Source organism: Leiobunum rupestre, chromosome 4 (assembly GCF_980474605.1).
Source record: "Leiobunum rupestre chromosome 4, qqLeiRupe1.1.hap1, whole genome shotgun sequence".
NCBI classification, from domain to species: Eukaryota; Metazoa; Arthropoda; class Arachnida; order Opiliones; family Sclerosomatidae; genus Leiobunum; species Leiobunum rupestre.
Window position 1 is genome coordinate 60,937,663 of NC_143387.1, and position 22,917 is coordinate 60,960,579.

Consider the following 22,917-nt stretch of genomic DNA (forward strand, 5'->3'; position numbering starts at 1 on the left):
TTTAACAACGGAAGAAATTAAAGAAATTGTATGTATCATCCCCAACAATATTAAATCTTTATATCGGGCAAATGGTATTATATTAGAAATTCACCAACAACTCGAAATTTGTGGATCACTAGTGAAGTATATTGAGAAGATCAATCTCATTGATGTTTATCAATGTTATCATATGTAACATAATCACTCATAAGTATGCCTTAAAAGCATTTTAGTTAATGAAACCTTGTTCACGTGATATGACGTAAATTACGTCACTTACAACTCCGTGACGAAATACGCGTCATCAACTTTACTGATGGGAAACGGAATTCCTCGCGCGTTTCTGGCTTTGCCCATGTCAAGTTTAGCTCGTGCCTCGCGATCACATGATTTCATTTCCATGGTAACCTTTTCACTAGCGCAAGGATTATAAGCATTTTTGCATTTTTGGGTCCGCTTAATGTATGTTCCGCGTGAAACAAGGTCTCATTGAATTTTTTTCAATGGAAATGTTATACAGAGGCATACTTATGAGTCATTATGTTACATATGATGTTATGCACCAAATACTGTAGACGTTAAAAAACCTTCAGCTTGTTACGTTCTTAATGTAACAAGTTGGCAAGCCAAAATATACCTCTCCTCGGAAGAGTTTTTAATTTTCAGTGAAGCGTAACTGTATCCGTGGTTCTGCGGTAGAACGCTCACCTGTCGTTTAAGAGGGCTCGGGTTCGAATCCCGGCCGATTAAAAAATTATACTATACCCAATGGCAAAAAGAGGGCGCTTTTGGAAAAACCTTTTCCCTGATTCTAAGAAACTGGGGACGCAGTGATTAAACTTTGCCCCGAAAATGCGAACGCGTTTGCAGGCCTGACAGACCGACCCACAGACAGGCAGACAGACACGGTGGTTGTATAACCCCTCCTAGGGTACAAAGTCCCCCCGGAGAGGTAAAAAGGTTTCTCATTTAGATTACGAATATTTTATTACAATTTCTTCCAGATTTTTACTATTATAATTTGAATTTACTTTTGTACCTGGATGAATGCCTGGTTTTGTCCGCTGTGATCAAAATAAAAATGAATTGATGAATTAAAATGTAAGAATTAACCTTTTTCAAACTTCTGGAATAACTTTTACAATTGCTAATTACGCGATAAAAATATATTTTTTCAGTTCAAACTTTGAAAATGACCCTAATAATATTTAGTATTAAGGTATAATTTTCCGATAGAGTTAGGTATAATTTTCCGATAGAGTTAGGCATAATAAGTCGACTATAGTCAGTTGCAGGCTAAGAAAGACAAAATATATAGTACAGTCGGCGCAAGGATACCTCAGACCATTTCCGGCCAGTCGACCGCGCGTAATTTAAATTTGACCACTTTACGGTCAATTTCAAATTTCGTGAGTTTCAACGTTTTTTCGCGCCATCTAGGAACCGAAATAGGAATCTATTTTTTAATTTCATGTTGTCATGAGTTTCATTACTGAATGCAGCTAAAGAAGGTTCGATAATTGAAGCTCCAAATCTTTGTTAACAGGTAAAGATAAAAATATAATTTTAAACGTCTATAGCTCATTAAGACAACGTTACCCCCAAGAAAGCGTGGTAACTATTTTAAAAGAAACTGCCGATTTAACTGGTAAGACGTAGAAATAAATTTACAAAATTAAATAATTATACATACTATTTTAAATTTAAGAATGATAGGAATGCCTTATCTTTTAAATTTGCTCGGCACCACAATTATGAAATTAAAAAATAAAGATTCCAATTTCGGTCTCTAGATGGCGCTAAACGACGACAAAAAGAGCAAAATTCGAATTTGACCGTAAAATGGCCAAATTCAAATTTCGCGCGGTGGAATGACCGGAAACGATCTGAGGCATCCTTGCGCCGATTGTACTATATATTTTGTCTTTCTTAGCCTGCAACTCACTATACCATAACGGCCATTTTATTTCTTACATTTCGTAACTCATAATATTTCGTAGCCCTATATGATTGGCTGAATTTGAACTCTGACTCCTTTTCGATGACCAATAAAAAATCAAATCCCAAAGAGTATTAAACTTCCGGGTTACAGAGTTGCTAGTCGTTTTTCTGATTTATCGTTGGTGAAGAAAGGATGTAGTAATAAAAATTGCATGAGCAAGGCTACAAGTGTCATGCTTAGGGGTATTATGTTACTTAAGCTATTACCGTTAACTTCCACTAGTTTTTATAAAAAGGGAAAACAGAAGAACTCGCAGAAGGAGTTGTTCCTAGTTTACACCCAGTGCCACAAGCTGTAATCGAAACCAGCTCCTCTTGCTGCGAAGTGAAAGTGCTAACCACTTCGCCAGCCCACCTTACAAAAATACCCTGCTTACTCTGTATTGTTTTGTAACATATTTATAGGAACGCAATTAAATAGTCAACTGTTTTTGCAAAGTAAAAATTATTTAATATATATTTAAATTAACAATTTTTTTAACGAGAAAAACTAATCTTCATCAACTGTATGTCCTGGGATGGTATTTTCGGCCATTCGTTCTTCGACGTTGACGCAATATTCTGCAGTGATTGTTTATTAACCGTAGACCTTTCCGTAGGCGCCATAACCGCCATAGCCGTAAGGGGCACCGTAACCTCCGTGTCCGATGGCACTAGTGTAGGCTACAGCTCTGTAGTCAAGGAATAACATTATCATAATACTTGATTATTAAATAAATAAATATAACAAAGCAAATGAATTCGCGATTGAGACAACTCTATAGATAGCACCTATAGGAGCAACAAACAAAAGGAGAACGCAGCTAGCCTTTAAACACGCTAAGGCAGTGTTGTGTACAAATTTCATTGGACGAACAATTTCGGAATTTTCCCCTTCCGACGGCAGCAGGCGCTAAAGCGTTTAACCAATGAAAACTGTACGCAAGAAAATCCACTACTTTTGACGGGTTGCGTTCTCCTTGTGTGGGGGACTGTGTTTGTTGCTCCTAGATGGCACTGTGGCGCCACGCTCTTCCGAGGTCGTAATTCCTCCATACACAAACCAGTGTAAAATTATACAAAAATGTAAATATGAACCTTTTTAATTTCATAGCTCTCGGTCGCGAATAGATAATTTAGGTTATTATATTTTACCTGGCTGGGTAGGCTCCGTACGCTCCAAGTCCGGCGTAACCTCCGTAGCCTCCATAACCGACGTATCCGGCGTAAGCGGAAGCGACCAGGGCGGCCAACAAAACGAAAAAGCACTAACCAAAACAAATCCAAATTAAAGTGGTTTTAAAATTCGCCTGTAGTTTAAATTTTGTTTCGTCGGCCTAGTTTTAAATTTAATGTATGTATTTAAAAGTCTCTCTGTATAACTTACAGCTGAAAGTTTCAGCCTAGAAATATTTAAATCGAAAAGTTGTTTTATATTTGTTCACACATTTGGTTGACAGATGGCGCTACTTTTTCGGAGCTCGAAGCTACTGAGCACCTAGGAGCAACAAACACAGCACCCCACACAAGGAGAACGCAACCCGTCAAAAGTCGTGCATTTTCTTGCGTACATTTTTCATTGGTTAGACACTTTAGCTCCTGCTGCCGTCGGGAGGGGAAAATTCAGAAATTGTCTTCCCCCCGCCCGTAAAACGTTCAGCGTAAAGGCTCGTCCAATGAAATTTGTACACAACCCTGCGTTAACGTGGTTAAATGCTAGCTCCGTTGTCCATTCTCCTTGTGTTTGTTGCTCCTAGTTGAGCACAAACTAGTAATTTATCTTTATGTTCCGATTCAATAATTTGTAATTATTTCACTGAAATTAACGTAATTTTTACTTTCAGAAGCGTTTTAATTTTTAATAATAATAATCATCTAAGGAACTACACAGGCTTAAGTCAACTATGGCTCTGAAACAAACACTAGTTGAGAAAGAGATTGTTCGCTATATCGTTACCCGGAATTTACACAGCGCCAAGTTCTCTCGCGGCGTACGTGTGAACTTCATAATATAAACAAGCTTTATAGGGCCTTTAACAGAAATCTCTCCCCTATATATATGAATTTTTAAATATATTTGATTCCTCGTGGATTTAGTCAACTACCTGAATTCTAAATTTTACTGTTTTGAGCCTCGGGGAAAAACGCTAGCCAATACATTAGTCTCAACTCAAAATCTTAATTTTAAATAACAGCCGTAAGTTAAATTAACTGGTAGAAATTATATGTTTCATCCATAACTTGATTTTTGCTTTGAGGCTTAATCTATGCTAAGTATAAATTTATTTACGTATTTTTTACATAACCATCAGTCAACCGTAGGTTTTTCGGTCTACCGTTTTTTTATTAATTTGTTCGACCATGGCCAACCTCAATCACGGGCGAATACGCTATTATGAAATTTGGTCGTGGTTTAACCGCAGAAAAAGTCTTTTAAAGGCCTAGGTTTTCTTCTGCCTGCCCCCCTTTAAATTAGGCCAACATGTTCAGCGGTTGGACTACCACCAGGGTATTTGTGCTCCACTAAGTTAATTTAAAATAGGACAGGCAGAAAAAAACCTAGGCCTTTAAGCTGTAACGTTTCTAATTAGCGGATTAAGCGTTCAATTGACTTCAATACAATGGGTGCCCATTCGCCATGGAGACGATACACTCGAGACGCGCCGGTACGTGCCACGTCATACGATTTCGAGGGCACCCTCCTCTCTCTCTCAGTAGCTTGTGACGTTTCATCCTACCCATTAAGTTTCCCCCCAAAAAACGGAGACTAACGGGTCCACACGAGCCAACCTTACAGTGCTATACGCGTATTAACGAGCCTCGACTTCAACATAAGACTGTAATATTATTGTTCCATAAGTATAATCAGCTAGGCTAATACCCAAGGCACCACCTTAGGCCTAAGTCATCAAGCGACTTTTAAAGCCATAACACTAACTCACACGGAAAATATTACCGAGAGCTTTGTCAATAGAGCGTTCTATAAAATCGGTCTATAACCGGTCAAAATATTCATACAGACTATAGAGCTAGTTCAGCAGGACTAACAACTCTTGTTATTCTTTGGTTTAAGAGAATTCGGCTTATGTCCTGTCTTTATATGAATATTTTATAGAGACGTACCTTTAAAGAGTTGTAGGAGGGACCCTAGGTGTTGAAGTATGTTTGGGGTTAAGAATATTTTCATGATCCAAGTTTTTTTTGAAACCCGTGGATTTGGGACTAGTATTTTGCTTAGTTGCCATCATACATTTATTACAAAAATCATTTAAAATAAGAAAAACGGCTTGAAAAGCTGGAACTAGTTAAGCCTAGGCTAGCAACTACGCTACTCCTAAAAATCGACTGCTCTCAATTTCTTACGGGTTTGCCAGATAAATATTTTTATCTAAGACAAAAAATCGGCCAAACCTTAACCTCCTCCCAACTCAAAAGAGAGAAAGCACACCACACCGTTTTTATAGAACGCTCTATTAGCCTTTTAGGTTTACATAGAGCCACGTAGCGGCCAAAGCGAGAAGCTTAAAAACTACTGGATTTTCGTCTGCTAAGCTGAAGCTTTGGTCTTTTATCAAGGAAAATATTCTGCGTAGCAGACGAAAATCCAATAGATTATGAGCTTCTCGCTTTGGCCGCCACATGGCTCTACGTAAACCTAAAAGGCTAACTCATAGAGTGTGGGGTCATTTTACGTCCTTTCGCTTTCGGGTCGCTAGGGGGCGATAATCTTACTGTGATGACGTCACACTGGGAATAGCTTTCGGTAAAATACTTCTCAAAGAGACCTCAGCTCAATCTGATAGAGTACGTTAATAAAGAAACAATTTGAAAATGGAAACTTACGAAAGTTTGCATGGTGGCTGTTTGTATAGTCTTCCGAGGATGTTTCCAAAGAGAAGTGTTGTAAAGTTTTGATGCCTCAGCACGCCGTCCGCTGGGTTTATATACTCTCTTGGACCTTACTAATTTTCTTGCTTTTGTTGTTTCGTTATTCTCGCGATATTATACGAGGGTTTTTATGTTTCGTAAATTTTTAAAATGCAAACCAGTTTTTTCTCGGTTGAACTTGTATTTTTCGCGCCCGTTGAACGCGTTATTTTCATTTTCAGGGACTTTTGGCCGCGCAATAATATTTACTCGTTGGTACGTGAGCCAAGATACAATTTGGGTGTGGCGGACAAATCAGCCACTCGGATTAGCGTATGAACGGGTGTAAATGGAACCACACCACCAAAAACGGGGGCTAGACACTGCCTGCCTTATCACTTGTACGTTTCAAATATATTTCAAATATTGAAGGGAGGAAATCAAAATTTGGAAATTTTTGTTGTTATATTTGGATAGTATCGTAAAAGGAAACCACGGCTGAAACACACCCACGTTTATCTCGATTGATTTCCTTCAAATCGCCATTATCACTCTTGTCCGAATATCCGTTTCGGATTTTATCACCTCGATTTGGGATTACGTTACGCGAATTTGCTTATTTCTATTTTGTACCTTTTCGAGTAATTTTTTGCCCATTGCTCACAAAAACAAAATACCCAACAAAAAGTCCGATGTCAAATGATTTAATTATGACACTGAAATTAAGTAAACTAAATTTAAATAGACGCACTTTGCATAGTAAATTATTACAACATACTCGCATATATTTTTTGCAAATGCATATTTAAAATTTAAATTTCTCGAGTTTTTACATAAAATTTAACGGAAATTATGAATATATTTAACGCGCTGTTAAAAATATACGCGAGTGCGTTGTAAAAATTTACTGGTGATATTCTAAATTCGGATTTTGTCTAGACCTGAAATTTTATTCAAATTGGTCAACTTTTAGTATAACTACGTTGGTAATTAACTAGCTAACTAACTAATTAACATTAGCGATTTTATTTTAGGAACTTGAAATACCATAAATGCAAACGTTTAATACGATTATTTTGTTCGTACAGAATTTCATCGGAAAAAAATTAAATATTGCTTTTCTTTTGCATATAATTGTTTTATTATAAGCAGCGAAATTTTAGATATATATTAATCGACGATTTAATTTTATTAGGTAGTCTCATACACGTATTACCATGTATAATTTAACCAACATTTTCACTCGTACGAGCGTTGGTTTTAACCTAATATTTACATTGATCTTTACCGTTTAACTCAGACTTGAAACCCTGTTTAATTTTGCTTCATTGTTCTCGTTTTTAAGAAAATATACACTTTACACTTTTCAAATTACTGGTTTTTAAAAAGACGAATGTTTATCCAAAAAGGAACGATAATTTTAAAGATTACACCCAAAAATATAAATTAAAAGTAAAGAAATGCGTGGCTTTGGGAAGGAAACAATAGATTTAGAAGAATATAATAAGATTAGAAACTGTTTTCTGTAAGAAAACCGGTAATTTCGAAATTAAGAGAAAGTGGGCTAAGTCGTATTTGAAGGAAACTAGCAAATTGTCACGCGCTTCGTTCGTGGTTTTGGATGAATTAGCCTTGAGCGAACGGCACCAACCGACACCGAAAAGTGCATTTCGTCTCCCCATCGAAAGTGCGCCTTGTTTTTTTAAACTTTAAAATTAATTTTCTTTCGTGGAAAGGGACTGTGATTGGGTGTGTGCATCTTTTCGGCTAAAATTTTATAACTGATAAAAGGTGGGCTGAAATGTTTTACCCTCAACGTTAAGTAGGCGTATTTGCACTTAATTATTTCGTAATTTTTATAATATTATCTCTTATACAGGGTGTCCACTAAAAAACGATCCAGGGCGAATATCTCGGAAACCGTTTTCTTTAGCAATTTAATTTTTTTATGTTACGTAGCACGTGCAGGGGGCCAAAGAAGAATGATAACCTCGATGACCTTGAACCATGTCTTCAAGGTCATCCAAAAACTATCTCGAGAACCGTAAGTGTTAGAAAGTTGGTTCCAATTAGAAAAGTGTTCCCCGTCACGTTTTATACCTACATAGCGTGAACATGATCGGATTCGACCAATAGTAAGTCGATAAAATTGGTACCAAAATCACAAAGGTCGTAAAAGGGAAAATTGCAAGACAGCGCTAATAACTCCAAAACAAGTCATGCTACATTATCTAAATTTGCTAGACAATCGCATCATGGTAGGATATTTTAATATTTGGAAAATTGTACGACCTTGAACCATGTCTTCAAGGTCATACTAAAATTATCTCGAGAACCATTAGGTTTAGATAAAAAATTCCAATTAGAAATTATAATTTAAAGTTATTAATACATAAAATGTGACGAAGAACAACTTCCTAATTGGAATTTTTGCTCTAAACGTAATGGTTCTCGAGATAATTTTAGTATGACCTTGAAGACAATGGTTCAAGGTCATACAATTTTCTAAATATTAAAATATCCTACCATGATGCGATTGTCTAGCAAATTTCGATAATGTAGCACGACTTGTTTTGGAGTTATTAGCGCTGTCTGGCAATTTTCCCTTTTACGACCTTTGTGATTTTGGTACCAATTTTCTCGACTTACAATTGGTCGAATCCGATCATGTTCACGCTATGTAGGTATAAAACGTGATGGGGAACACTTTTCTAATTGAAACCAACTTTCTAACACTTACGGTTCTCGAGATAGTTTTTGGATGTCCTTGAAGACATGGTTCAAGGTCATCGAGGTTATCATTCTTCTTTGGCCCCCTGCACGAGCTACGTAGCATAAAAATTTCAAATTCCTAGAGAAAACGGTTTCTGAGATATTCGCCCTGGATCGTTTTTTAGTGGACACCCTGTATATAAAATAAAATAACTCGACAACGAATTTTTTTCGTGCACAAACTTGAAAAGTTTATTATTAAACTGGACCGCTGTTTCGGTTACCTTCATTTTACCATTCTCAAGAGTGAAACGCGATTCACCTTACATTGTGACTTATATACAGAGAACTATTAAAAAATAATAAAATTCACATAAAAAGTTTAGGATTTTTTTTTCCAATTGTTAAGATATTCGATTCCGGGGCCAAGGTCTCTATTTAAAGATGTGTTTTTAGTTTTATTATTTTTAATTAAATACGATTCTCTAATATTTAATTCTAACCGATTTTTACATTCTTTTTTAAGGGTGATGTTATCCCAACGAATGTCATGGTTTAAGTTATGACAATGTTCAGCTAAAGCCGATTTTTCTACCCTATCGTGGTTGACATCAGCCTTGTGTTCTTTAATTCTAGTACCAAGTTTTCTTTGGGTTTGACCAATATATATTTTTTTCCACACTCGCAAGGAATGCAAAAAATTCCACTTTTCAAGTTTGTGCACGAGAAAAATTCGTTGTCGAGTTATTTTATTTTATTTTATATGCATATTTTGCGGAAAGAGAGGAGCGCTTATTTTACCGCTCAAAAAAGAGCGGAAAGAGAGGATCGCTTATTTTACCACTCAAAAAGAGCGGAAAGAGAGGAGCGCTTATTTTACCGCTCAAAAAGAGCGGAAAGAGAGGAGCGCTTATTTTACCACTCAAAAAGAGCGGAAAGAGAGGAGCGCTTATTTTACCACTCAAAAAGCGCGGAAAGAGAGGATCGCTTATTTTACCACTCAAAAAAGAGCGGAAAGAGAGGAGCGCTTATTTTACCACTCAAAAAGCGCGGAAAGAGAGGATCGCTTATTTTACCACTCAAAAAGAGCGGAAAGAGAGGATCGCTTATTTTACCACTCAAAAAGAGCGGAAAGAGAGGAGCGCTTATTTTACCACTCAAAAAGAGCGGAAAGAGAGGAGCGCTTATTTTACCACTCAAAAAGCGCGGAAAGAGAGGATCGCTTATTTTACCACTCAAAAAAGAGCGGAAAGAGAGGAGCGCTTATTTTACCACTCAAAAAGCGCGGAAAGAGAGGATCGCTTATTTTACCACTCAAAAAGCGCGGAAAGAGAGGATCGCTTATTTTACCACTCAAAAAAGAGCGGAAAGAGAGGAGCGCTTATTTTACCACTCAAAAAGCGCGGAAAGAGAGGATCGCTTATTTTACCACTCAAAAAGAGCGGAAAGAGAGGAGCGCTTATTTTACCACTCAAAAAGAGCGGAAAGAGAGGAGCGCTTATTTTACCACTCAAAAAGAGCGGAAAGAGAGGAGCGCTTATTTTACCACTCAAAAAGAGCGGAAAGAGAGGAGCGCTTATTTTGCCACTCCAAAAAGACCGGAAAGAGAGGATCGCTTATTTTACCGCTCAAAAAAGCGCGGAAAGAGAGGATCGCTTATTTTACCACTCAAAAAGAGCGGAAAGAGAGGATCGCTTATTTTACCACTCAAAAAGAGCGGAAAGAGAGGATCGCTTATTTTACCGCTCAAAAAAGCGCGGAAAGAGAGGAGCGCTTATTTTACCACTCAAAAAGAGCGGAAAGAGAGGAGCGCTTATTTTACCACTCAAAAAGAGCGGAAAGAGAGGAGCGCTTATTTTACCACTCAAAAAAGCGCGGAAAGAGAGGAGCGCTTATTTTACCGCTCAAAAAAGCGCGGAAAGAGAGGAGCGCTTATTTTACCACTCAAAAAAGCGCGGAAAGAGAGGAGCGCTTATTTTACCACTCAAAAAGAGCGGAAAGAGAGGAGCGCTTATTTTACCACTCAAAAAGAGCGGAAAGAGAGGAGCGCTTATTTTACCACTCAAAAAGAGCGGAAAGAGAGGAGCGCTTATTTTACCACTCAAAAAGAGCGGAAAGAGAGGAGCGCTTATTTTACCACTCAAAAAGAGCGGAAAGAGAGGAGCGCTTATTTTACCACTCAAAAAAGAGCGGAAAGAGAGGAGCGCTTATTTTACCACTCAAAAAGAGCGGAAAGAGAGGAGCGCTTATTTTGCCACTCCAAAAAGAGCGGAAAGAGAGGAGCGCTTATTTTGCCACTCCAAAAAGACCGGAAAGAGAGGATCGCTTATTTTACCGCTCAAAAAGAGCGGAAAGAGAGGAGCGCTTATTTTACCACTCAAAAAGAGCGGAAAGAGAGGAGCGCTTATTTTTCCGCTCCAAAAAGAGCGGAAAGAGAGGAGCGCTTATTTTGCCGCTCAAAAAGAGAGGAAAGAGAGGAGCGCTTATTTTGCCGCTCCAAAAAGAGCGGAAAGAGAGGAGCGCTTATTTTGCCGCTCCAAAAAGAGCGGAAAGAGAGGAGCGCTTATTTTACCACTCAAAAAAGAGCGGAAAGAGAGGATCGCTTATTTTACCGCTCAAAAAGAGCGGAAAGAGAGGAGCGCTTATTTTACCACTCAAAAAGAGCGGAAAGAGAGGAGCGCTTATTTTTCCGCTCCAAAAAGAGCGGAAAGAGAGGAGCGCTTATTTTGCCGCTCAAAAAGAGAGGAAAGAGAGGAGCGCTTATTTTGCCGCTCCAAAAAGAGCGGAAAGAGAGGAGCGCTTATTTTGCCGCTCCAAAAAGAGCGGAAAGAGAGGAGCGCTTATTTTACCGCTCAAAAATGCGTGATCTTGAGCGGATATTATGCTAGCGAATGCGAGCGGTGAGTGAGCTGAGCGTCTCTTTGACAAAAATGCCCGACACTGATGAGTACACACCGCATAACGGCTCAATATTTACAGGGTCTATTACTTCGCTTCAAGATCTAAAAAATTAAAACTGACACCGCGTAGGGATATTTGACTATTGATAAACTATATTTTCCCGATATAAGAAAATCAATATATGACGGTTTTCAACCAGAACTATTTTTTCTTCCCAAATGTGTGTTGAAAAATCAACGGGAGCCTACGTAGATACGTGTTTCAAGAGAATAACATTAGCAGGATAGGTAGATGAAGATATATATATTATATACTTCTGATATTAAGTAGTATTGATTATTTTGGGAGTTTGTAAGCTTGTTTCTACTGTTATGAAGTTGTAATTTGTTTTTATTAAGTTTTTATGTTTAGCCTTCAGCAATTTTTCTGATGCAATATCACGTAAAGTTATACCAGTTATTTTTCAAAGAATTTTAATCGTTTTATATCGTTTAAAGACATTTTAAATGATAAATTTTTGTTTTTTTTTATTTTCCATAAAAGTCACTCCAATCAACAATTTCCACGACGGCTCGCGACGGCTTGTCGACTTCCGAAACGTCGTATGGCAGTCTTTGACCAATTGCGATTTGGGTCAGCATGTCCTTGAAGTATCTGGGCATCGGCGGGATCATGTCGTCCGCTACGCCATCTGGCGATCCCCTGTTAATACAAAGTTATTTCAACGATTGCGTGATTGATTTGATAAGAATTTCATTGAATTACTGTTGGCTGTCGTCCACGGCGGCCATTTGGTCGGACAGGGCTGAAAGTAGCTCCCTGGCGGCGTACGCTTTGGCGCAGAGAGATTTGGTTGCTTTTTCGACGTGGATGACGCATTTTCTTTCTTGGAAAGCTTCTTGGATCAACTCCTGATTAGTCTTACAAGCCTCGATGACCGATCTAGTCGCTTCCCAAGCCTCTTGGCAACTAGGATCATCCGGTTTCAATCCTCTAGCGGCTAACGTCACGGCGAATTCGTTACAGGGAATGGCGGCCAGCTGGGCCAGGTCTTTCTTCAACATCTGTTGTTATTTCGTTAGTTATTAAAGAGAAAAGTCGAAGCCTTGGATTGTATTTGAAAGCTCACCGTGTAATATTTCTCGCTGTGCCTCCCAATGGCTCGTCCGCAGCAGTAGGCTATGTTGGGCACTTCGTGTTCCACGATCATCTCCATGATGATGGCGTCCCGGTAGGCGGCAATTTCTTTAGCCTCCACCACTTCCTCAATGTCTTCGTAGAGATGTCGGACGGTCATCAGGCAACACCTTAAGAGCTGAAAGTGCTTCATGGTGTCGTTGGTACACTCTTCGATGACTTCGTTCGACGCCCCTCGGAAGCTCAGTTTGATCATCTTCCTGACCCTGGATAGCAAATGCTCGGAGCTGGCGAGAATATTCACCGTGTGATCGTCGTATAAAATCTTGGCGATGTTGGATAAAGCGGACCTTTTTCTGCCGGTCAAATTTCTCTCGCGAGCCAATTCGTAGGTCAACTGATCCAGCTTGAATTTCTCCAGGCCGTCGACGTTTTTCTTTTTCAAAGCCTACGGAAAGATTTCGTGAATCATAAGTGGTAACTCCAGACAATCGGTGTCACCGACTTGTAGCGTTTTCTCCTCCAAAATTAGGTTCGTCGGCGATTTGACGTTCCGCATCTCTTGGACCAACTCGAAAATGGAATCTTCGCTTACGGTAACCCGCATCAGGATTATGTACTGGTTGACAAGCAGATAGAAGGCATCCAGGTTGTTGGAGAAGACGTTGAAGGGGGTCCCGAAGAACTCGTCGTCGCTGTACGTCTCGGCTTTCTTTTCTTGGCACCATTCCGCGAACGCGTTCAAGAGGATGACCAGATCCGCCCCCAAAGAGCCCATCTCCCTCCCGATGGATGGATCAACGCTTAGGATTCTCCGCAAGCTGGACACGTAATTGAGAGCTTCTTCGCAGTCGTCACGCGCCTAATTACAGTCAACGTGATCTTATCAGCGTCTTCCTCGACCTTTTAAATTGAGTTATTCGCGACTTACCAGTTTCTGGAAGCCTTCGACTATCTTTTCCCGAACGCTTTCTTCCTTGTTCTCCGAGGCGTCTGAAGTTTCTTGTTGTTCAATTTCCTCTACCACCTCGTTTAACACGTCCTCTATAGCTTGGTTCAGTCTTCGAGGTCTCAACTGACGCAAGAGTTGTTGAAAAGATTGCGCCGTGTCTGAGAGTTCCTTCAGTTTTTTGCCCGCCATCTTAAAAATCGTTGAATTTTTAACACCAACGATTTCGTTTGCACGCGCGAGGTTTTAAAATGTAATTTTACGCGCGAGATTTTAAAAGCGTGTGACGTCAATTCTATAATACTTGTCGCTCGTGCGGAAGCGTAGCAAAGATGACGTCATCTTGTTTATTTTCCCCTGTTTAACCAGAGATACTGACAATATAGAGATATGAAACTCCGCCTGAAAAGCGACCCCCGGAATTTTAAAAAAATCCTGAGCGGAGCGACGCCTAACGGCCGGGAGAAAGCGTATTTTTCGAAATCCCAAACAGCGGATTTCAGACGCAAAAATTTATATACGCGTTTTGTCTTAGAAATTATCATCTTGAGGGTTTGTATCAATAAAGAAATATGCCTGGAAGTAATTGTTCTGTAAAATTTTGTAACAGTTCCAAAGAAAAGCAAAGGATATCCTTGTTTAAGTTTCCAAAAGAGAAAGAACGGTGGGAAAAATTAATTAATAGCTTTTGTTAGGCCTATCTTTAATATGTGGTTTTTCAATAAACTTTGCTCTGAGAAATGGCTGATAATGTCAGAAGAAGCTATCTTTATTTGAAAGATGCGAAACATTTGCATCATAATAAAATATGCGCCCTACATTTTGAGGATTCTTGTTTTATGAATAGTAAAACCAAAAACCGACTGACATCAAACGCTATTCCAACAATATTCAAATGAATTTAAGCCAACAAGTAAAAATTGAGTTTTAAGTATTGTTTATTTATAAGTTAATTTAAATGAAACATATTTCCCAAGGGAATGATAATTTAGCTAGTTGCTCAAACGTAAAGGTTTCGGAGAACTTAGTAGAAAATGATATCAAGGACTATCATAAAAAAACTGGTACAATGAAATTTATACATTGGTAAGGGGTCATAAGTTAAAACTCAATTTTCAAATAGAATCTAGTAAACGGTCTGTAGAAATGGTGGAAGAGCGTAGGAGCCAGGGGGGCAATGCCCCTCCCTAGAATTTTACTGGGAGAGGCAACTAATGTTATTGCCCCCTCCAACATTTTTGTCAGTTGAAATCTTCGCAAGGCTCAAATTATCATTTTAAAAGCATATAAAGCTTATAGAACCTCAACTGTGTTTAAATTTCAATCTTTTCCCGCCAATGTATATAGTAGAAAAATGTACAAATGCATTTGGAAAAGCTACACTCCATTAAAAATTCAAAACCATTCTCCAGACCCCTTTTGGTTTCACTTTGCCCCCTCCAACTTCTAGAACGTTCCTACGCCCCTGAAGAGCGCAATAATAGACCTACAAAAAGTACCCGTGTTTCAGTTGCAGCAAGTTCCAGCGAATCTATATCTACAGAACAGGATTGTAAACAGTTTCATTCAAAACAACTCTATTAAATTTTAACATGATTTTCTTTATCTGTGGAAATTCCTACAATTGAAATTCAGCAGGCTACCAAACCTAATATCAAGACCAATTCCTTCTTAACATTGACTTATATAAGACCCATATAATAATTCCAGATGATTATGATGAAAGTCTTCCATCAGCAAATAATTATTATCCCAGGGCATGTTCGGAGGAAGACTTTCAAATTTGTAAAAGTTCCCTTGAAAGCCAAGGGCCTGGAAAACAAAACACACTATCTTACATTTCAGGATATGTCTTATCTCGTTGTAATAAAAACCACAATTGTGAATCATGCAAAACCAAACTTGTAGATGAAAAACAAACACTCAACCAGTCAAATATATTAGCATCATTTAAGTCTCGTGATACATCAACATTCAGTGGCTTGACAATACCAACTGAAAGATTCCAGAGCTACGTATCTGAGATCAAGGACAAGTTTGATAAACTTTTCCCAATGGTAATACAAATGAATAAAGTCAAAGGGAGGATTACCAGAATTATTTCAAGAACAATCGATCAATCTTGGTTTATTTCAAAAGACGAGATGCATCAGCTTGTTCCATGTGTTGATTACTCGAAAGAAATAATCAATTTTTTTGTACAACTTTCCATTCGTAGTACATTGGAAAAACATAATTTTAACCACAAGTATGACAAAACCCCGAAACATCTAGATCGCAAATTACTTAAGGTTCAACATTAACAAATACTTACCAAACATTTTAGTCGTTAACCATTTTGATGACATATACTTGGATTAATAATATTCCAATTATTTATCCCAGAAATACCCTTGGATTAATGATCATTAATTTAACCTCTGGCCCTGATTCAAGTAACAAAGGTCTAAAATAACATAAAAAAAAGTTAATATATGAACTTTCTTAAAATAATTAAATATAATTAATTAAAAACTTACTTTTTATCTTATCTTAATAAATTATATTGAAAATCCTCTAAGCAATCGTATTTCTTTATTAAAGCTGCACATATGATTCATTGAATTTCATTCAAAACAAAACGTAAACCTACTACAAATAAACACGGGAAGAAAAAGCTTTCTCCCGGTTGATAGATGGCGCCGACGTTAACGAAAAAAAAAGGGGTCGCAGCGATGTATAGGGAGTTTCATATCTCTATATTGTCAGTATCTCTGGTTTAACAGCGTTTTGGTTAATAGCTCTTTCTATAAAATAATATATGCGCATACAATGTTTAAAAAGTGTTATTTTTTGGAGCGCGCCCTTCTTAATATTTCCGTGTAGACAGTCTCGTGCGTTTTTATTTGCTCGAAGACTTATCGGTACGAGCTTTTAGTAAGTTTTTAATTTTCATCAAATTTGTTTAGGGTTTAGCTTTATTATCCCTTTTCATAATGGACTAATCTACTTATTCGCTAATTTTATCATATGTATATATAAGTTAGGGCTATTCACTTCCGGTAATACTATGACATAAGGGGCTGTTCACAAATTACTTAACGCGGTAGGGGGGAGGAGGGGTTTGTGCAAGCGTTACGAATTGTTACGTGGGGGGGGGGGGGTTCACTAAAATGTAACGTAACACATCTTATTTTTAATATCGTAGAATAAAATTTTCATCACTTTCAGAAAAAGTCGCAATTATTAAAAACATAAGCATTTTCATTGGTTTACCCACGTTTAAAAGAATTTCATATGACCTTGATCTGCAGTTTCGCCTATTTTACCACGCTCGGGATGGACAAAGGTGCGAGAAAGATTAGTAAAATTTAGTACCTGGTCTTATTGCACTTTATTACCAGAATATTAGTTGTTTCGTACTATAATAATATAAGGGGGGTGGGTTCGATATTTGTTACGTAATTTAAGAAGAGGGGTCTTCCATTTGTTACTCTTTGTTACGAGGGGGAGGGGGGGAGTCCAAAAAGTGGTTTTTCTGCGTTACGTAATTTGTGAACAGCACCTAAGCCTGGTCTATTGAAATATTATTATTCCGTCATCGTGTAAAAGCCGTAAAGAGGTGAAGTTAGCGCTGGAAAACATTTACGGCTAACGTGTAGGATTGTATACGAGTGTTAGTATTGAGCGCAGACTGTTCACGTACTCCTTACTCGTTTTCCACCTCGCGTTTTCAAGATAACTTTAAACCCTCATAGAAGCTAAAGTTTCAATTCCTCTACTTTATTCTCTCTCTTTCCTAACGTTTGGCGTTTTCTAAGCGGATAAGACGCAAACACGGAAATTATTCATAGGCAAAGCCTCGTGCTTTACGAACGTAAAGCTAACTTGGCAGCGCTGTCAAAGTAATTGTTCCTTTTTCAACTTCGAAATTAGCCAAACCTTGAAGTTTCACCCGATTTTAATTTTGATAATCAATTTCGACTGTTTGGTTAAATATAAGCGATTTTGACACCTTTAAACTCATTTCAACATTGATTTAATAACGCATCAAAGTCAAATTTGATAAGGCAAATTAATTTGTACCTGTCGAAATTTGTTATCTAAATAGTATCAAAATCAAATAAAAAGAGCGCTTCTCCTTTTCCAAATGCAATTACGATAGGAGTTTCCGTACTAAACGTTAGTCAGAAACATCCCGGCACTTATAATATTAGCAACAATGTTTATAGGATTTTAATTCATCACCGAGGCCAATTTTCTCGAAAGGGTGGTCACCAGGAAATTAATAGAATCTGCGGAGCGGGATGAGTAGGTGACCCCCGGGTGGGGGGATGGCCCGGGGGAGATTAACAACTCGTTTGATATATTGGGCACCCCCTCAATCCCCACTAAAAATAGCGCTTCCACTCTTAAGCTAGCCAGAATCCCCGTTAGTTGCCCAATCAAGTCCCGAAAGCCTAATTGAGAGTGACCGGGGAGGGGAGGCACCCCTTTGTCCCGCCCCCCCTTCTTATTCGAGGCGCTGTTTTGTAGTAAATACCCTCCGAGCATTGCCTCGAGACACGGGCGGGGGTGAACTTGGCCTTAGAGAGGTCAGAGGAGAATTTCATTAGATCCGCGAGCAATTGATGCTAAACAGCTTTGACGTTCGAATTCCTTGGCTTTGATTAATGCCCGCTTGACCCTTCGATATTGTCCCGCCAACAGAACACCTCTCTCTCTCTCTCTCTCTCTCTCTAGGCCACACCAATCGTCTTCTCACTCTCTCTCTGTATTTATTAAACTAGGCGCGTCTCTTCAGTAGCTCTGCCATACCAGGCACTTGGCGCTTTCAATAAGTCGTTGGAGGCCGAATGGAAAGAGCGATAAACGAGCCATTGAACAGGGGCGTACTGCGCGGGGGGTGCTGGAGAATCCTGGATTTTGGTATCTCTATCCTCATTCTTTCGAGTCACTTGCCGAAACGTTTATTCGAAAAATTAGTTCTTCATTTTGGCAACTGATAGAAATTATCCCTCCAAAATATTTTGGACAAATTAATGGGATTAGTTAAGTTCATTGAGTTGGGAATATTAATCTAGAGGTCCAATCAAAATGTCGGATTTCATTATTTCACGAAACAAGTTTTTAAAAAATAAGAATACTGCCGTCTGCTCCCAAATGACGAGAAAACTTTATCATTCTAACCATGGCGCCGTCTATCTCTCAATGGTTCGTTCAAATAAGACGCGTTTTCCGGCAAAAATATATATTTTTTAAAGTTATGGATGGCGCCACGAGTCATATGATAACATTTTCTCGTCATTTTAGAGGAGACGGCACATTCGTAATTTTCAAAAACTTGTTTCGCGGGGAGCAGATTTGATTGGATCTCTAGATTAATATTCCCAACTCAATGGTTAAGTTGTCCAAGAAAATATAGAATCTAAATCACAACTTTCCAAGATCTAGATCAACTGTTTGGTCACGTTGCGCTAATTAGTGGCACGTTTATTACCTTACCTAAAGTGTTATTTAGAGCCGAGTTAATCAGATTTACACCTAGGTTGAGTAACTGGTTGGGGCAACCCGTAATTTATCAGGTCGGTTTGGATTTCAATTTCTGGTATCCCCAAATAAAAGGTCCCACAATTGGCTGGCGCCTGAGGCAGGTGCACAGGGGCGCGAGTGAAATCTTCTGTACAGTTACAGAAAATAAATATTTCTGGAAATATTTTATCTGAGAAAAACCGGAAATATTTGGGAAATACCGCAAATAAGAAAATATATTTTATCTGAGAAAAACCGGAAATAAGAAAATATATTTTATCTGAGAAAAACCGGAAATAAGAAAATATATTTTATCTGAGAAAAACCGGAAATAAGAAAATATATTTTATCTGAGAAAAACCGGAAGTAAGAAAATATATTTTATCTGAGAAAAACCGGAAATAAGAAAATATATTTTATCTGAGAAAAACCGGAAGAAAAATATATTTTATCTGAGAAAAACCGGAAGAAAAATATATTTTATCTGAGAAAAACCGGAATATTTGGGAAATACCGGAAATAAGAAAATAAATTTTATCTGAGAAATATAGGAAATAAGAAAATAAATTTTATCTGAGAAATATAGGAAATAAGAAAATATATTTTATCTGAGAAATACCGGAATTAAGAAAATATATTTTATCTGAGAAATACCGGAAATAATAAAATATATTTTATCTGAGAAAAACCGGAAGAAAAATATATTTTATCCGAGAAATTCCGGAAATAAGAAAATATATTTGAGAAATATCGATTTTTTTTTAATATATCGGAAATATCGAAAATATTTGAGAACTATCATAACTTTCGAAAATATTTGAGAACTATCATAACTTTCGAAAATATTTGAGAACTATCATAACTTTCGAAAATATTTGAGAACTATCATAAATGTCGGGAATATTTGAGAAATACCGGAAAAATTAGAAAAATATCGGAAATATCTAAAATATTTGAGGACTATGATAAATATCTAAAATATTTGAGGACTATGATAAATATCTAAAATATTTGAGGACTATGATAAATATCTAAAATATTTGAGGAGTATGATAAATATCTAAAATATTTGAGGACTATGATAAATATCGAAAATATTTGAGAAATATCGGAAATATCGGGAAAAATTGAGAAATATCGTAAATATCGAAAATATTTGAGAAATATCGAAATTTTTTGAAAATATCGGAAATATCTAAAATATTTGAGGACTATGATAAAGATCGAAAATATTTGAGAAATATCGGAAATATCGGGAAAATTTGAGAAATATCGGGAAAATTTGAGAAATATCGGAAATATCGAAAATATTTGAGAAATATCGAATTTTTTTGAAAATATCGGAAATATCGAAAATATTTGAGAAATATCGAAATTTTCTGAAAATATCGGAAATATCTAAAATATTTGAGGACTATGATAAATATCGAAAATATTCGAGAAATATCGGAAATATCGGGAAAATTTGAAAAATATCGGAAATATCGAAAATATTTGAGAAATATCGAAATTTTTTGAAAATATCGGCAATATCGAAAATATTTGAGAAATATCGAAATTTTCTGAAAATATCGGAAATATCTAAAATATTTGAGGACTATGATAAATATCGAAAATATTTTAGAAATATCGAAATTTTTTGAAAATATCGGAAATATCTAAAATATTTGAGGACTATGATAAATATCGAAAATATTTTAAAAATATCGGAAATATCGGGAAAATTTGATAAATATCGGAAATATCTAAAATATTTGAGAAAAATGGGGGACATTTGAGAATTAAGGAGAATATTTGAGAAATATGGGGGACAATTGAGAAATATGGGGGATAATTGAGAAATATGGGAAATATTTGAGAAATATGGGAAATATTTGAGAAATATGGGGGATAATTGAGAAATATGGGAAATATTTGATAAATATGGGGGATAATTGAGAAATATGGGGGATAATTGAGAAATATGGGGGACAATTGAGAAATATGGGGGATAATTGAGAAATATGGGAAATATTTGAGAAATATGGGGGATAATTGAGAAATATAGGAAATATTTGAGAAATATAGGGAATATTTGAGAAATATGGGGAATATTTGAGAATTATGGGGAATATTTGAGAAACATGGGGGATAATTGAGAAATATGGGGAATATTTGAGAAATATGGGGAATATTTGAGAAATATGGGGAATATTTGAGAAATATGGGGAATATTTGAGAAATATGGGGAATATTTGGAAAATATGGGGAATATTTGGAAAATATGGGGAATATTTGGAAAATATGGGAAATATTTGGAAAATATGGGAAATATTTGGAAAATATGGGAAATATTTGGAAAATATGGGAAATATTTGAGAAATATGGGGAATATTTGAGAAATATGGGGAATATTTGAGAAATATGGGGAGTATTTGCGAAATATGTGGAATATTTTGAAAATATCATGAATATTTGGGCAGTGGCGTAGATATGATATGGTGTGCTACTTACAACACTGCGTCATCCTGGGTCCATTAAGTTGGCCCGCGACTTCATCAAATCTAGTAGTTAAAAACCCTATCATGTTGCACCCATATTGCACCATTTTGCACCGTTAATACCGAATTTTGCACCGCAACAGTTTAGTAGCAATTAAAATAATTAAGTTTCGCGGGCCCAGTTAATGCAACCCGCGAGTTTTTGGTTATTACACTTTAAACGAGCCTATCTTATTGCACCCAAAATGCACTAAAATGCACCACCAACGTTTTAATTTTGCACCATGTGGTTCTCGGGATATTTAAATTTCAATTATCGCGGGCCAAGTTAATGCAGCCCGCGACTTCTGGTCTTTTAATGTTTCACTAACCTATCATGTTGCACCCATAATGCACCATAAGGCACCACAAAAATTTTAATTTTGCACCATACGGTTCTCGAGATATTCAAATTTTAAAAGTTTTGGGAAATTTGAAATTTAATAGCTCGCGGGCCAAGTTAATGCAGCCCGCGACTTCTGGATTTTTAATGTTTCACTAACCTATCATGTTGCACCCATAATGCACCATAAGGCACCACAAAAATTTTAATTTTGCACCATACGGTTCTCGAGATATTAAAGTTTTAAAATTTTGTGAAATTTGAAATTTAATACCCCGCGGGCCAAGTTAATGCAGCCCGCGACTTCTGGTTTTTTAATGTTTCACTAACCTATCATGTTGCACCCATAATGCACCATAAGGCACCACAAAAATTTTAATTTTTCACCATACGGTTCTCGAGTTATTCAAATTTTATTAAATAAAATTTTTATAACATTAAGGACTTAAAAAAACTCGACGTTTTAAATATCTAAATTCTAAAACCATGGATTGTAGGTTTCATCATCAATATGAAATAAGATACAGTTTAACTATGAATAAAAAAGAAGCATTTACTCTATAACGGAAAATTATACATCATTTATATGCTAACAAACCTCCAATTGTAAGTTATGTTGTTTAATGTGTACGTTATCCTAGGAATGGATAATATATTTGATTAAAAATTGGGGACAACGAAAAATTACACAAGAAAAATATTTATTTTTTAAATCTTATCAAGGTATATAAGTTTTTTTTATAAATATATAGTATCTTCAATATGGATTATATATAGATAAAATATATCCTGTAATATTTAATATTTAAAAATATATATTATAAGTAAACAAAAAATAAAAATAAAACTTTCTGAATGAACGCTATAGTTATAATCTCAACATTATATATACCTAATTGTTTGTAAATGTACGAATTACGTTTATGCATATATTTTATTGGTCGCTGAGTATAGCTAGGTCGCGGATTATATTAAAAATTATATGGAATAGTAGAAGAGTTGGGCCGTAATGTTTT

General features: G+C 36.8%; 1 protein-coding gene and 1 long non-coding RNA gene across 2 annotated transcripts; both read right to left on the reverse strand.

The window, feature by feature from the left end:
* Positions 1-2,454: 2,454 nt before the first annotated feature.
* On the reverse strand, positions 2,455-5,861 carry LOC149948606 (uncharacterized). The gene is made up of 3 exons (XR_016480642.1): positions 5,806-5,861; positions 3,118-3,230; positions 2,455-2,654 (listed from the first exon to the last, which is right to left on the reverse strand). It is a non-coding gene; the product is annotated as an uncharacterized LOC149948606 (long non-coding RNA).
* A 6,037-nt stretch (positions 5,862-11,898) lies between these two features.
* LOC149948607 (uncharacterized) lies at positions 11,899-13,808 on the reverse strand. Its single transcript, XM_090172248.1, has 5 exons — positions 13,511-13,808; positions 13,085-13,441; positions 12,572-13,027; positions 12,208-12,506; positions 11,899-12,144 (listed from the first exon to the last, which is right to left on the reverse strand). The coding sequence occupies exons 1-5, from the start codon at positions 13,718-13,720 to the stop codon at positions 11,970-11,972; spliced, it is 1,497 nt and encodes a 498-aa protein (XP_090028374.1). The 5' UTR covers positions 13,721-13,808; the 3' UTR covers positions 11,899-11,969.
* Between the last annotated feature and the right edge of the window lie 9,109 nt (positions 13,809-22,917).